Source organism: Diabrotica virgifera, chromosome 8 (assembly GCF_917563875.1).
Source record: "Diabrotica virgifera virgifera chromosome 8, PGI_DIABVI_V3a".
Taxonomy (NCBI): domain Eukaryota; kingdom Metazoa; phylum Arthropoda; class Insecta; order Coleoptera; family Chrysomelidae; genus Diabrotica; species Diabrotica virgifera.
The window spans coordinates 134,856,829-134,874,333 of NC_065450.1; the positions used below are offsets into that span (position 1 = coordinate 134,856,829).

General features: G+C 31.9%; 1 protein-coding gene across 5 annotated transcripts in view; it reads left to right on the forward strand.

Moving 5' to 3' along the window:
- The window catches only part of LOC126890384 (methyltransferase-like protein 22), an 844,950-nt gene that overhangs the window by 194,088 nt on the left and 633,357 nt on the right, over window positions 1–17,505 (forward strand). For 2 of the 5 annotated variants that reach the window (XM_050659274.1, XM_050659269.1), the window contains exon 2: window positions 1,023–5,546. The exons of the other annotated variants lie outside the window; for them this stretch is intronic. In XM_050659274.1, the coding sequence (XP_050515231.1) occupies window positions 2,409–3,188 (780 nt within the window). In that variant the 5' untranslated portion in view covers window positions 1,023–2,408 and the 3' untranslated portion in view covers window positions 3,189–5,546. Of the gene's footprint in view, window positions 1–1,022; window positions 5,547–17,505 lie in introns of those variants that run through there. 5 annotated transcript variants of the gene reach the window in all.

Below are 17,505 nucleotides of genomic sequence, written 5' to 3' on the forward strand. Positions count from 1 at the left end.
TAAATCGATAATTTTTGATAATTTCCCGTCGTCAAGTATATTACGTCAGATGCCCTTCGTTGCTACGAAAAAATACATTCAGTGACATTAATGACAATTAATGTTTTAAAAATTATAAAAGTGATGACTTTCAACCATCAAATTAATATTTATAACAACTGTTTGTTTAATTGTGCTAATTTGTACTTACATAAATAAATTACAATAAAATTTTGGCTTTAAACAGTTTTATTCATGAAATAATCGCAACAAATTGCACTCGATCTCTAAAATTAATATAGAATTTTTGCCCTCATGACACTTTGACATAATTTCACTCGCCTTCGGCTCGTGAAATTAAAACTGTCAAAGTGTCACTCGGGAAAAATTCAATAATTTTAGAGCTCTTGTGCAATTAGTACTGATAATCATATTCTTTGACATATAAATGAAATATATATCAAAAAAATTTATGAAGATCTAGCTGAACTTAGAAATTAAACGGGGGAGGGTGGGGGTATGGTTTGAAATCAACATTTCAAGCACATTTTTTTGATTTTTTTTTGAAACTATGGTAGAAATATTTTATTTTTAAATTAACTAATCATATTAAATACAATTCAAAGAGCCAAAATTAAGATAAAATATTGAAAAATAAATCAACGGTGACAAATTTTTACAGACACTTAAAAAAATTAATTTTGCGGTGGACATCAGAACTCGTTACTGGATCATATGAAACAAAAGATTCAAAAATATTTTATTAGCCTATGAATTTCTAGAGGGATGTTTATAAAAAAATAGAAGAATAATAAATATTCTGACACAAAATTGACATAAATCTTGTTCCGTCAATTTTAAAATCCAATTTAATATTTTCTTACATATCTGTTAATTTTTTTTCGTTTAAACTTGTTAATGTATTATTTGTTATTGTTAATTTAAAGATTAGAATGTTAAAGACTTATGAAACCGATTTTCTTTAAGATATGTAAATATTTTGTCATAATTGTATACAAAACTAATAAATTTTGTTCTTTAAGGAGAAAAAACGGTGTTTAGTCTATGCCCCGAGTTTCCAGAGTTTCTACATTATAAATCGGTTTTTGGTCACCTTGAAAACAGGAAGATGTCAACAAAGAAGGTACGAATCCATTTGGAACTTGGTGAAGAAAACAGCTTAGAGGTAGTTAAATTAACAACAATTAGATTATTATCAGATGATATCACTTATTTGTTTCCAAAAAATTTACAAAATTTAAAACATCATAAAGATTTATTTGACACAAGTAGTACTGTCAAAATGGCAAGTAAAGCTTTGACAAAAGTAGGTCAGTATAGGAACATCACGATTACATTAAATCCTGAGATTGTTACTTTGTATTTAGATGAAGATTGTAATTTAGTTTTTAAGAATTGTTATTTAGAGGAATTAGTAGAAAATAGCACGCTGATAAATACTCCGGTTTCATTAGAAAAAACAGATAAAACTAAAGTAGATTTAATTAGACTAATTGATAAATTAAGCCCTAAACTCGAGACAAAAGTAAACAGGGGGCTGGATATCTCCCAAATTCAAAGTCAGTTTGTTTTAAATAAATTTCAAGGCAAAGAAAATGCTAGACAGTGGATGAGTAATTTTGAAAATGAGTGCGAAAGACATGAAATAGTAATAGATGAAGCTAAAATACAAATATTACGTCTATTTCTGGAACATAATGCTATAGAATGGTACACCTCAACTTTATGTACATTAACAATGCATGGAGCATGGTCGGAATGGCAAAATTCTTTTTTAGAAACTACGGCGATAAAAGTTGGCGAACAGTATATCTAGCATATACCTATAAGTATATAAACGGTTCTTTTCTAGACTATGCGCTTAAAAAAGAAAGGATGTTGTTAGAGACTGAGCCATCTATGTCAGATCAATCGCGCATAAATCACATTGTGGTGGGTCTGCCATTGAATATTCAAGATCGCTTGGACAAAGAGACCAATAATACTACTGAACAGCTTATGAATCAGCTACGTAGATATACATCAATATTTCCTAGATTAAAAAAAAGTGAAGGAAGGTTTTTAAGTTCTACGAATAAGACTGATCGTTTGAATGAAAATAGAAATCAGAAATCGATAGAAAAGCTCCCATGTAGTTATTGTGAGGCTTGTGGGTACACGGGACGTTTTCATCCAATTGACTATTGCAGATACAAAATACGTAGCACTGATGCGAGAAGGGTAAACCTTACGGATGTTAGTGAAGTTGCTGTTAGAGCTCAAGAGGAAGAACAACAAAAAAACTAGATTATACACCACTAATTAAATTAACTGTTACAATCAACAATAATAAAGTTACTGGAATTTATGACAGTGGATCTAATATAACACTGATAAATTCAAAGATTATTGAAGATGTTAAACATAATATGTTGGAAAATGAACAGACATTTAGAACAATTAGTGGTGCGGGAAAAAGTTATAATAAAATAAAGTTGCCTATGAAAATCCATAAAATAGAACAAGAAATAGATGCTTATGTGATTAAAAATGATAATTTTTCTTATGACGTATTGCTAGGATTAGATGCTATTAAACAGTTTCGTTTGCTGCAAGACGAAAACTTGAATATTCTCCAAAGAGTGGATGAAAACAAGATAGAAAATATAAAGACATTAAAGGAAAATTTAAGATATAGTTATGATAATAAAACCGATACTTTGGAAAACAATAAAATTCAGGTAAGGTATTTTGAAGAAAACTCATACGACTATTTAGATAAAATAAAACATCTAGACAACATTAAAATAAAACAAATTTCTAAAATATTAGATGAAAACTTATCGATATTTGCAAAACACAAGTACGATGTAGGAGAAGTAAAAAATCAGGAAGCTCACATTAAACTCTTAGAAAATAAATATATTTCAAAGAAACCTTATAGATGTTCCATTCCTGATGAACGTGAAATTGAAAATCAGATAACCAAGCTACTTGAAGCAGGACTGATAGAGGAATCTGAATCTCCTTTTGCTGCACCAGTGACCTTGGCATATAAGAAAGACGAAGGAAGACGAACGAGACTCTGTGTTGATTTTCGTGAACTGAATAAAATTTTGGTACCTACCGGAATCACAACCATTCCCACGAATCGAAGACATTATAGTAAAGGCTCGAAACTGCAAATGGTATACAGTTTTGGATATTAATTCAGCTTTTTGGACAATACCAGTAAGGCAAAAAGATCGCTATAAGACAGCATTTGTTACACAGTCCGGACATTATCAATGGAAGAAATTACCTTTTGGTTTAAAAATATCTCCAGCGATTTTTCAACGAATACTAGCCACTACTATTCGACGTTACGGACTTCAGGGCTTTTGCATAAATTATATTGATGATATTCTAATATTTTCTTCTGATTTCGAAGAACACATACATCATATAGAACAATTACTTCATGCACTTAGACAAGAAGGGTTCCTGCTGAAACTATCAAAATGTAAATTCGCTCAATTCTCTGTGAAGTATTTAGGCCATGTTCTCTCTTACAATTCTGTTAGACCACATCATGATAACTTAAAATCTATTAAGCACTTTCCAAGACCTCAAAATAAGAAAAATATTCGCCAGTTCCTATTGCCAGATCATACTAGGTTTCTTGAGCCCATTCATAATCTTCTACGTAATAAAACAGAGTTTAAATGGACAGATGAATGCGAGGCAACATTTATTCGAATCAAAGAATATCTCTGCCAGAGTCCCATCTTGTCAATTTTTGACCAAGAGAAAAGAACTTTTTTATTTACAGATGCTAGTGCTTTAGGAGTTGGTGCAGTTTTGAAACAGTTATAAGACAATGGTGAGTTGCACCCAGTAGCATATTTTTCAAAGAAATTCACGCCATCACAAGCAAAGAAAAAAGCGGTCTACTTGGAGTGTCTCGCAATAAGAGAAGCGCTACGTTATTGGCAGCATTGGTTAATAGGGCTAAAGTTTCAGGTAATCACAGATCATAAACCATTAGAAAATCTTAAAATAAAAGCACGAACCGATGAAGAACTTGGAGACCTAGTGTACTACCTGTCTCAATATGATTTTACCATTACATATTCTCCAGGCAAACCGAACCAAGAAGCTGATGCTCTTTCGAGAAACCCTGTTTTGGAATCTTTTGAGAATACTGATGATATACTACAAGTGGTTAATTTGACAACCATCGAAGACCTAAAAAAGATCAACAAAATAATAGCACTGAGCTATCTTCAGACAAACGTACAGTTAAAAAAGGCGAACTTCTTTATAAAAAACTAAGAAACAAAGAACGCATCTTTATATCTAAGAACTTTGGCTTACAGTTGGTAAAAAAAATTCATTCTCACTATGGCCACATTGGAACTGGTCATATGATAGCAAATATACGACCTTTTTATTATTTTAAATATATGGATGCAGTTATAGCAGAATTTTGTAACCAATGTGATATTTGCAAGAAAAACAAGTCAAGAAGAAGCCGAGATATTGGTCGTTTATCACAGTTAGGGCCAGCCAAGGAACCATATGAAATCATGTCACTTGACACTATTGCAGGCAACCATTCACCTAAACGTTATCTTCATCTTCTGGTAGATCATTTTAGTAGGTTTGCTTATACATGCCCTTCTAAAGGCCAACAAGCTAAAGATCTAATCAGGTTCTTACGTCCTATTTTTGAGAAGAATAAGGTGAATGTTCTCCTGGCTGATCGTTATGCAGCGATTAATTCAAATGAGTTCAAATCCTTCATACGAAACTGTGGCATAACTTTAATTTTTACGGCTGTTGACTGTCCTTTTTCAAACGGATTAAATGAGCGTCTCAACCAAACACTGGTAAATCGTATCCGCTGCAAGGTTAACGAGAAACCACGACATCCATGGTCCAATATCGCAATTGAATGTACAGAAGAATACAACCGGACAACACACAGCGTAACAAAATTCTCTCCACTTTATTTACTCATGGGTGAACAATCTTCAATTTTGCCCTCAGATCTTAATCAGCCCCAAGATTTGGCTCAGAACAGAACTCTGGCATTCCAAAATTCACAAAGAGCTCACAATAACAATAAAATTAGAGTTGACCAGAAGAAGCAAGACTATGAATTTAAAGTCGGAGACTTAGTCTATGTCGAAATGGGTAACCGTCTTAACAGAAACAAACTTGATCCGATAAGAAAGGGGCCATTCAAAATTTTAAACAGGTTTTCGTCATCAATTTATGAAATAAATGGAGGTTATCGTCGAAATTAGAAAAATTTTTATCCATAGCAGTAAGCTCTTGCGGGAGATGTAATAATGAAAACCTGGTATGTAAAAGTCTAAACGGATATTTATAAAAAAATAGAAGAATAATAAATATTCTGACACAAAATTGACATAAATCTTGTTCCGTCAATTTTAAAATCCAATTTAATATTTTCTTACATATCTGTTAATTTTTTTTCATTTAAACTTGTTAATGTATTATTTGTTATTGTTAATTTAAAGATTAGAATATTAAAGACTTATAAAACCGATTTTCTTTAAGGTATGTAAATATTTTGTCATAATTGTATACAAAACTAATAAATTTTGTTCTTTAAGGAGAAAAAACGGTGTTTAGTCTATGTCCCGAGTTTCCAGAGTTTCTACATTATAACTATTTTTTAGTTGGTTTATTTTGAGTCAGCGTTGGCCTAAGATGGTTGATTAAGTTTCCTGGTAGGGTTTCACCATGTTCCCGGAGGTTATATCTTCTAACATCGGCGTTTAGCCTGTTTAATATTACTTGCAAATAATGTAAATCGAATTATAAATTCAACCATTGTTTGGTTCTGGGGCTATTTAGCAAGTATTCAAATTCACTGATGATGGACCGATAGGTCTGAAAACGTTCTGAATTGGACACATTTTATTCAATCCATTGGGATTTTTAAAATTTTAATAAATATACCAATTACATAGAAGCGGTTTTTACTTCATGTTAGAGTTTTTTAACTATATGGTATACAGCCAACCTAGGGAACTTCCCTTTTAGTTTAACTATTTTTTAGTTTTTGATATCATAGTCCTGTCGCCAGTAGGGGTACAACGGCCTCCTTAATTCAGATGGACTTACCCAAGTTTTCTTTATGTATTTTGACCCGTAGAACACGAATTTTTTGGGTAACAGTCGATCCGGATGTCGATAAGATTGTTATAAACAAAGAACTTGAGGAATCACATAACAGCGATTTTTCGCAAAACAAAACATGTTTTTTTATTCTTTGGGTCATTCTAAGCAAAAAATTATTTTACAAGTTTTTTGGTAGGATGCATAGTTTTCGGCGTAAACGGGGTTGAACTTTCAAAAAATCGAAAAATTGCAATTTTTGAACCCAAATAACTTTTGATTGAAAAATAAAATAGCAATTCTGCTTACCGAATTTGAAAGTTCAAGTAAAATTCTATCGGTTTTGATTATTTTCATTGTTAGAAATTAATTTTTTTATTGTTAAACAAAGCTATCAACACATGGTAATTGAAGTATGTTTTCAATGCATTTCTAATTTGAAATCGAACGGGTAGGCGCGCATACAGAATTTCTACGTACATTACGTCCATTAAAACGCATGCATTGGGCCCGGGAAACACTATGTGTTTATACCTTTATTTAACAAATAAAAACTTATTTTTTAGCAATGCAAACAATCAAAACCAATATAATTTGACTTGAACTTTCAAAAGCAGTAATCAGAATTGCTATTTTATTTTTTAATCAAAAGTTATTCCGGTTCAAAAATTGCACTTTTTCGATTTTTTGAAAGTTTAACCGCGTATATCTCGAAAACTACGCGTCCTACGAAAAAACTTGTAAGACCATTTTTTGCTGAGAATCATCCAAAAAATACAAAAAAATATTTTGTTTTGCGAAAAATCGCTGCTATGTAATTCCTCAAGTTCTTTGTTTATAACAATCTTATCGACATCCGGATCAACTGTTACCCAAAAAATTCGTGTTCTACGGGTCAAAATACATAAAAAAAACTTGGGTAAGTCCATCTGAATTAAGGAGGCCGTTGTACCCCCCCTGGCGACAGGACTATCACTCAGAAGTCAAAAAATCGAAATTGTTGTACAAAAAATCTACGTATTTATTATTGTTAAACAAAAATAAGCACAAAAAATACATATATCTCCCCAGCGGGTTTACTGTAAAGAGACCGAAATCATTAGACCGAAAGCAGTAGACCGAACTCATTAGACCGAAAAGCACTTTACCGAAACCTCACTAGACCGAACAGCAGAAGACCGAAAAGCAGTTCTTTTTACTTGTCGCAGTAAAAGAGATAAGACTAATGTAATTACAACTAAAGGTTATTTGGATGGTTATTATAAACAGTTAAAATGGTGTTAACGTCACTCTACCCTTAATTTATTTTTACCTTCACTAATTTGTTTAACGGATGAAAAGTATTTCATATCAGACTGTACAGAGTAACAATTTACACAATCTATATATAAAATAATACAAAAAAAAATACAATAAACAAAAAGACAGATATACAAAATCTTAGCATAATTTACTGCAAACCTTTTTAAATTTATTTGCCATTTCGGTCTAGTGAGGTTTCGGTAAAGTGCTTTTCGGTCTAATGAGTTCGGTCTACTGCTTTCGGTCTAATGATTTCGGTCTAATTGTCGTGTACCCCCCAGCGTTACCTCACGAAATGTCTTAAGAAAATTTTTGCAAATTTTCTTAAATTCATTTCAGCTGTAAATATTGTGTAGAGAATTAGTCCCAAGACGCTGCCTTGCGGTACCCCAGCATTTATGTTATGGAAATTAGACACAATTTCTTCGTATCTTGCATAAAATTATCTTTCTTCGAGGTATGATTTTAGTATCGTATATAGCTGCCGAGAGATTGCTTTCTTCAGTTTGAATAGCAATCCTGGATGCCAGACCATGTTAAATGCTTGACTAACATCCAGTAAAATGGCATTGCAAAATGGCGCTTTTTGCTAAAAAATGAGCAAAAGCTCTTTTTCTGGAAGGCTGATTGCATATTTTCTACCATCCCATGCACTTGTTCAGTTGTGCCGTGGTTTTGACGAAAACCCAACTGAGATTAAGTATAATATTGTTGTTCTGTATTTCAATAATCAGTCTACTTGCAATTATTTTCTCTGCGACTTTGGACATGACTGATAATAGGCTAATGGGTAGGTACGATATAATCTCATGTGGAGATTTTCCTGGCTTTGGAACCGTTATGATTTCTGCTAACTACCATTCTACACTGTACTGGCGAGTAGCCTGTTCTTAGTATCTAGTTAATGATTTATGTCAGACTTACTATTCCTTTTCTGGGTAGGTTATTTAACATATTGGCCGTTATCAGATCATGTCCATGCGACTTCTTTTTATTGAGGTTTTTTACTAGACTTGCTACTTCATTAGGAGTAGCTTATTTGGATGGAAGATTCATTTGATTAAGACTATCTAAATATTCGTAGATGTCGTCATCTTCATTTGCCCCGTTTATTAGCTGCTGAAATACCCTTTCTAGGTGTTTTGCGAAGGCGTCTGCTTTTTCCTGATCTGTCTTTATCCATTTTAAATCTTCTGTTCTGATAGGTGAAATTTGGTTTTGTGACAGCTTCAACTTCTATTTGAAGGGGTCAGTGCAAAAAGTGGCCAAGTTACATTTTTGTGTTTCTGAGTTAGTTACAATTTTTGACACTTAGCGACTTCTTGCACTGAAATAATGATTGATTGAAATTTAAACATATGGGATTTTACCCAGTAGGATGCTTTTTGTTACAAATCTGACTTCGCCAACCTATAGTAGGTACACATGATTTTATATCGTTGTAGCTACTTAACTTAATTCTAGAAAATATGGACTTAGCTACTTTTTGCACTGACCCCTTCATTTGTGGCCTTCAGCCACCTTCTATTTGTGTCAGATTTTCTAGGTAATATTGGAAATTGGCGTTACTATTTTGTTTCAGTAATTCTTTTATTTCTCTACACATTCTGTTTAATTCTATTTTATCTTGAGGTGAACGAGTTTGATGCCATTTTTTTCGAAGTTTTCGTTTTTCTAATATTGTTGTCCCTGCACTATAATGCTTGTTTTTAAAATTAACGCACTGCAAAATACTTTTTACAAATTTTAATTCGAAATAAAATTTGGACCTCGTAGAGTAACTTCTATGTCATGTAAACAAATGCTTTATTATTTTTTACTCAGAAAACGTCTTTTCTAGGTGCGCCCATGGTCGCACGTCTTAAGGGTGTAACTGCAAACAACAGTAACACATCCCAAATTGTTTACAGTCGAACAACTAAGAGCAGTAAATAGAGTAAGAGAGAAAAGAGAGCAATAAAGTCAAGGCTCTCACATTTCGATTGTGTACAATTCATTAAGTTTTCTCATTATAATCGAGCTTTATTCTCAGCTTTACATTGTGCTTAAAACCTGTTTACGTCTAATAATTTTTTTGAAATTAATTTATTATCAACAAACACTTGATAGCAATGTAATATCGATTGAGTAGAAGTTCCAATAACTGCCAATATAAACTCGCAAATTGCTAACGTTTTTAGGAAAACGATGTAATGAAATTACATTGGTCTGCGCTCAGTAGAATTGTAAACATATTTTGACATATTTTGTAGCTTTTTATAATCTAAATTTTCTACAGATTTAATAGGCAAATAAATAGGGAACTTGCATATTTTTGTTTTATTACATAATAATGTTCAGTTTCGTTTAAAAATAAGATTTCCAAAATTTCACGCCTCAAAACCTCATAATCAAGTAAATATTTAAAATCTTCTGTGTATTAAATCATTTCAAACGATCAAAAAAGCGCGCGAAGTTTAGCGAAGATCGAAGAAGCGCTTGGTTTTCAAGATACTGACCACGGAGAGGTGAATAGCTAATTTTATTTATAATTTATATTTTCGAGGGTGCTGAAAACAAAAATGACCCATATTTTACCCCAAAAATAAAAAAAAAATAAAATCACGTTTTTTTGCGTTTACCTCGCCACAACTCTGTTCCATTTTAATATTTTTTTTCTGAAATTTTTGCAGTATATAGCCCTAACATTTCTGACGACACGGTACCTGTTTCAAGCTTTTATTCTTATCTTGATAAAGGTTATGAATTTTTAAAAGGAAAAGGTGCGGATTTGTGCATTGCAAAGTTTAATCGCAAAAGTTGTGTGACGAAAATTAAAATAACGCTTCTTAGTCACGTTTATGTTAAAATACAGAGTACAAAGAAGTTTTCTGTTAAGTTTTAGCTCAAAATATTTTATAGAAAAAAAAAATAGTACAACTTTTAATGTCGACATTAGAAATCCCCAATACAACGCTTATTTTTCGAGATACTGACCATGGGTTGTTAACTGTTAATTTTGGTCTTAGATGTTTTTGACCGTGATGAAAACGAAAATGAAATTTATTTTAAATTTTAGGTGGGGGAATATTGTCAAAATTGCAATTGTACCCTAAAAATAAAAAAAAAATGAAATCACGCTTTTTGCGTTTAACTCGCTACAACTCTGGTCCGTTTTAATATTTTTTTCTAAGGTTTGTACACTATATGTTGCTCACTTTTTTTGAAGACACTTTATCTGTTTTAAGATTTTAGTCTTATTCTGGTAAAAGCTATGAATTTTTTAAAGTGCAAGGTGCAAATTCGTGAATTGCAAAGTTTAATCGCAAAAGTTGAGCGGCAAAATTTAAAATTTATCTTACTAATCACTTTTATGTTAAAACATAGAGTACAAAGAAATTTTCTGGAAAGTTTTAGTTGCAAATGTTTAATATAAAAAAAATGGCCCAACTTTTAATATAGACCTTATACATCCCGAAAATAACGCTTATTTTTCGAGATACCGACCATGGGCGGTGACTGGCTAATTTTGATCTTATTTTATGTTTTCGATGGTGCTGAAAACGAAAATGAGGTTTATTTTGAATTTTATGTGAGGGAACATTGTCAAAATCGCAATTTTAACCTAAAAATGAAAAAAAAAGTGAAGTCACGAATTTTTACGTTGAACCCGCTACAACTCTGTTCCATTTTAATAATTTTTTCTAAAATTTCTACAGCATATATTTCTCACCTTTGTGAAGACTATGAAAGCAACTGTAGTCTTTCAGTCTTTTCTTCACAAAAGTTATAAATTTAAAAAAATCAAAGGTGCAGATTCGTGAATTGCAAAGTTAAATCGCAAAAATTAAGTGACATAATTTAAAATTTATCTATTTGATTGCGTTTATGTTAAACCGTAGAGTTCAAAGAAGTCTTATGGGACTTTTAGGTCTAGATGTGTTATAAAAAAAATATGGTGCAACTTTTAATTTTAAGAAAAACGTGGTTTATTTTTTTATTTTTAGGGCACAATTGCGATTTTGACAATGTGCTCCCACCCAAAATTCAAAATAAACTTGATTTTCGTTTTCAGCACAATCAAAAACATAAAGTAAGACCAAAATTAGTCATTCACGACCAATGATCAGTAACTCGAAAATTTAGCGTTATTTTGGGGATTTATAACGTAGATGTTAAAAGTTGCACCATTTGTTTTCTATAAAACATTTGGATTAAAAACTTACCAGAAAACTTCCTTGTACTCATGTTTTATTTTTGAATTTGATTTAAAATCTATATTTATAATTTTGTCAGTTAAATCTTGCGATTAAACTTTGCAATTCACGAATCTGCACCTTGTATTTAAAAGATTCATAACTTTTACTAGAATAAGACTAAAAGCTTAAAGCAGAAACCATTGTCTTCAAAAAAAGTGAGCGATATATAGTGTACAAACTTTAGAAAAAAATATTAAAAACGTACTATTGAAGCGAGCTAAACACAAAAAACGTGATTTCATTTTTTTTATTTTTAGGGTACAATTGCAATTTTGACAATATTCCCCCACCTAAAATTTAAAATAAATTTTATTTTCGTTTTCACCACAGTCAAAAACATAATCTAAGACCAAAATTAGCCATTCACAACCCATGGTCAGTATCTCGAAAAATAAGCGTTATATTGGGGATTTCACACAACTTTTGCGATTAAACTTTGCAATGCACAAATCCGCACCTTTTCCTTTTAAAAATTCATAACCTTTATCAAGATAAGAATAAAAGCTTGAAAAAGATACAGTTGTCTTTAGAAATGCTAGAGCTATATACTTTAAAAATTTCAGAAAAAAATATTAAAATGGAACAGAGTTGTAGCGAGGTAAACGCAAAAAAACGTGATTTTATTTTTTTATTTTTGGGGTAAAATTGCGATTTTGACAATGTTCCCCCACATAAAATTAAAAATAAACCTCATTTTCGTTTTCAGCACCCTCGAAAATATAAATTATAAATAAAATTAGCCATTCACCTCTCCGTGGTCAGTACCTGGTCATTTTAGGGGTATCTCCCGCTCGCCTATAAATACTGTAAGGTCGTTTAGTACCATTCTGTTTAAGTACAACCATTAAAACCCCCAATAAACTATTTATTAGATTACCAGTCGATAAGAAACGGCTTTTAATAACGTGGTTACAAGCATTGTGAAAGGACATAACACTGTGCAGCCCCCAAACGCGAGATAACTTGAGCATACATGACTATACTATACAGTGTATACAGTGCTTTTTAGATAAAAATATCCACCTTAAATAACTTTTGAACTAATGATTTTTAGAAAAAACGCAAAAACACGTCAAATAATACTCGAAGGGAGAGACATTATAGCCCAGTCGGGATACCATTTGACCTTGCATTAGGAGCTGCCCCAAATTTTATTTTTCCAATATTAAGGGGGGTCAATAGTAGTATAAATTTAAAATCTCGACTGAATTTGACCGTTGCGTTAGCCGCCATATTGATTTTAAACGAGAACAGTTTTTGCTCAATATCTCCGCCATTTTCACCTTTTTGACAAAAAATATACAAACTGAAATTGTTGAAACTGCAATTTTCTATAATTTCATTTATTATAATTTTTTTCGTGCGGGCCATATTTTCTGAGTTATGGGGAAAAAACAGTAACAGTTAAAGCATAATTATTGATTTATTGAATTATCTCGTTTATTATTACTTTTACAACAAATTTTAACCTATAGAAAAATGAAGAGAATTAAATTTTGTACAATTTTCATTTCCTTCATTTTTTTGATAAAATCAATATTTAAGGTAGTACGTATGCGGTAAAGGCGCGAGCGTAAGACCCGATAGATTTTAAAGCAATTGTTTTTGTTCAATATCCTCCCTATTTTCAACTTTTCGACAAAAAGTGTAAGGACTGAAATTGTTGCAATTACGATTTACTACAATTTTTCGAGAGAACCAGTGTCGGGTCTAAGAGGGGGGGGGATGGGAAAATTCCCCCCAACGGGGCCCAAAAATAAAAAAAAAATTGTTGAAATATTAAAATATGTTAGCTGACATGAAACTTAATTATCGACAGAAAAATTCTACCAATAAAACCCGCTAGTTAATAAAATTAAGTGAACTTATTGCATATAAGTTATTATTTATGTCTTTTATTTACTTAGTTTGGTTGGTGTGTCATTGGAAGTTTCAAAAATTGTATAAAATATAATTGTCTTTATTTTTGTTTATGTATAGTTATGTCGTAAAGTTAATAATAAATGAGACAATTCAATAATTATGCTTCCCCTCCGCTTCCACTATTTTCCTCCTTAAATCGGAGAATATTGATCGCATAAAAAAATTGTGGAAATGAAATTGTAGGAAATTGCGTTTCCAACAATTTTAGTTCCTACCGTTTTTGTCGAAAAGTTGAAAATGGCGGAGATATTAAGCAGCAACGGTTCTTCTTTAAAATCAATATGGCGGCTAATGCAACCGCGGAATTCAGTCGAGATTTTAAATTTGCACTACTCTTGATCTCCCCTAAAGGATAGAATTATAAAATTTGAGGCAGCTCAGAAAAACGATTCAATTCAGTAATTATGCTCCCCCCACCATTTTTTATTTTTTTCCCACTTAACTCAGAAAATATCAACCGCATGAAAAAAATTGTTAAAAATAAATTGTAGGAAATCATATTTGGAACAATTTAAGTTGAAAATGGCGTAGATATTGAACAAAAACAATTGCTACAAAATCAGTCAGGTCTTACGCTCGCGCCATTATTGCATACATACTACCTTAAATATTAACTTTATCAAAAAAATTAAACAAACTAAAATTGTGTAGAATTCAATTCTCTCTATTTTTGTATAGGAACATTTTTGTCGTAAAACTTACAATAAACGAGATAATTAAATAATTATGCTATATTTATATATAACTGTCACTATATTCTGCTATAACTCGGAAAATATTGATGGCACGAAAAAATTTTACAAATAGAAATGATAGAAAATTACATTTTCAACAATTTTGGTTGTTATACTTTTTGTCGAAAAGTTGAAAATGGCGGAGATATTGAGCAAAGACGGTTCTCGTTTAAAATCAAGATGGCGGCTAACGCAATGGCGGAATTCAGTCCAGATTTTAAATTTACACTACTATTGACCCCCCTAAAGATTAAAAAAATAAAATTTGGGGCAGCTCCTAATGCAAGGTTGGGCCTGTTATTCGTCTAACCCGACTGGACTATTATTATGCCATGTTTAAGCTTGCCGGGAAAGGCACGCTCTCACCACCCGTACCATCCGTTATTTTTTTTTAATTACTTCCACCTTTTTATTTAATATTTGAATTCTCCTCTTTATACTGATTTCAGAAACATATAATATTTGATGCCTGATTAGTTTATGAGAAAAATAAATACAAAAGCAAAAAAACTGGATTGAATAAAAATGGTTTTTTTAACAATTTTATATAAATTAGAATGAACATTTCACTACCAAAAATGTTAGCAATAATTATTCAAAATTTTAACAATAATTATTCAAAATTTCAAGTCATTTTGAATAAATATTGTTAAAATTTTTGGTAGTGAAATGTTTATTCTAAATGTTTGCATGTAATAAAATTGTTAAACAATAATTTAGACATCTTTTTCTTATAAAATTCCTTTTCGTTGGTAGCATTAGTTCCGATGATGATAATTTTGGCGAAAGCGCTTAGCTAAGGAAATATTTTTACACACATTGATAAATTGATATACAGTTTTTTGACTTCCTTGATTTATTTAAGTGTGTACAAAATTTATCAGTCTTTCAGCTGGAAATATTAATGCTCGAAGAAAGCGTAATTATGTGTTTTTTGTAATGTCAGTGTTCTTTCATATTTTTGTTAGTTTGGGTGCTCCCACGGTTGGTTCCGATCTACCTCGGTGCTTCGACTGTAGACTCTGTTGTCACATTCGTGTTCAGCAACACCAAAAACCCCAGGAGTCGGTACCCCAGCGACTCCAAAAACACCCGAGTAATCTGTTTGCATCAATTTAGTGTCGATGACGTGCCTTAGCAGTAATCTTAGGCATCAGGCATTTCGGGAGTCGGTTCTGCTTGCACATTCATGTTCGTCGACCCCAAAATCCACGAGTAACAAAATGTGGCCTTAAATATATGGATTTCGATATGTTTATGAACTTTTTTTTATACATTTTATGTATTGTAGCTGCAATTATGCATTTCCACCCATTTTTCTATCGTAGACGTTTTTCCTGACGCCATCCCGAACACAATGCAAAAATTTGCAAGTCGATAGCTGCTGTATTTTTTCCTAAATGCCCTGGTCTAGTGCTCTACCAGTAAAACATTTCATTGCATATTTTCAACAGTTTCATTGCATATTTTATATATGTTACAGTTCAAGTTGATTCTCAGTTAGAGTTGACTTTTTTTCCTAGTTCGAGTCAACTCCAACTGAAACGAGCAGTAAAAGTTGATTTGAAAACTTTAAATCAACTTTTACTAGTTGAAGTTGACTCTTCCTAACTCTTGTTAGTAAAAGTAGATTATACAATTTATACGAGTATAATCTCACGTGCATTTTTGATGAGTGTGCGTCTCTTTGTTTTGACCGTTTCAACTACTTATTAGTCCAGGCTGTAACGTCGCCCCCGTTAGGTAAATTATTCTGATTCGATTTTTTTGCACAAACTTACTCAAACAAATACATCCTTATAACAAATACACAGTGTCAGGCGGTACCGCGGTCGAAAAAATGTTTAACCAATTTTTGTTAACCAAATTCACAAAAATAATTCTTATCTACTCTACCTCATATTATGTATAAGTTTTTATTGTGGGAAAATTGTAAATATAGACAGCAGTACATGAAGGGTTTAAAGTGTGCCTGAAGTAATATTGTATTTTAAATGGGATTTACTTTTTCGCACTGTTTTTTAGCACACTTTAATATAATCAAATATCCTTAACTTTCGCCTTGTCATGGTGATGACATGTGAGCAATAAATTACAAAAAAAGTTTTGACAGTTTTGTGGTTTGACAGAAGTTTGAATTTTTAAATGTCAAAGTTCTAAAAAATTATTGTAAAATAGGAATGTATTCCAGTGACGAAGAGTTGAAGTTTTTTTATTTGTTTTTTGGTAGATAAAATATTGTATGAAACTGTGCGTGAAGTATTTTTTGCGCACTTAGGCGATGTATAGCACTCAAGCACTCGGGCCGCTCGTGCTCTAAACATCGCGTGCGTGCGCAAAAAGCATACTTCACGAACTGTTTTATAAATAACTAAGTATTTCACTCCGGACAAATTTTTTTAGATTATTTTGGTCATTCGGAGCAAAAAAGGTCTCTTGTGATTTTTCTCTAAAATTGATAGTTTTCGAGTTATACGCGATTTAAAATTTGAAAAATGCGAAATGACCATTTTTAAGGCTTAATAACTCGATTAAAAACTATTATTATGAAAGTCAGAAAGTCACCTAATCAAAGTTTAAAGCCCCCCTACAAGATCCTGAAGAAATTTTTGTCATTATTTTATTACTAAGCTGTTATTTTTAATTATCAACAATGAGCGCTAAAAGCGTATTGAGGCGGCCGTCAATGTGAGTGCGAGTAAGATCCTCCATTCCGACCGTCCAATGGTGCATCTCAGTCGCACTCACATGGACAGCTGCAGCCGCCTCAATACGCTCTTAGCGCTCATTGTTAATAATTAAAAATAACAGCCTACTAATACAATAATGACAAATATTTCTTCAGTACCTTGTAGGGGGGTCGTTAAAATTTGATTTGGTGACTTTCTGACTTTCATAATAATAATTTTTAACTGAGTTATTAAGCCTTCAAAATGGTCATTTTCGCATTTTTCAAATTTTAAATCGCTTATAACTCCAGAACAATAAATTTTACAGAAAAATCACAAAATACCTCTTTTGCTCCGAATGACCCAAATTAATGATGTAAAAAAATGTCCTAAGTGATTTTTTTTTGTGAATTTGTTTAAAAAATTGTTTAAACAATTTTTCGATTACGGTACCACCTGACACCCTGTGGATTCGTTATAAGGACCTCTTTTTGAGTAAGTTTGTGCAAAAAAATCGAACTCGAATAA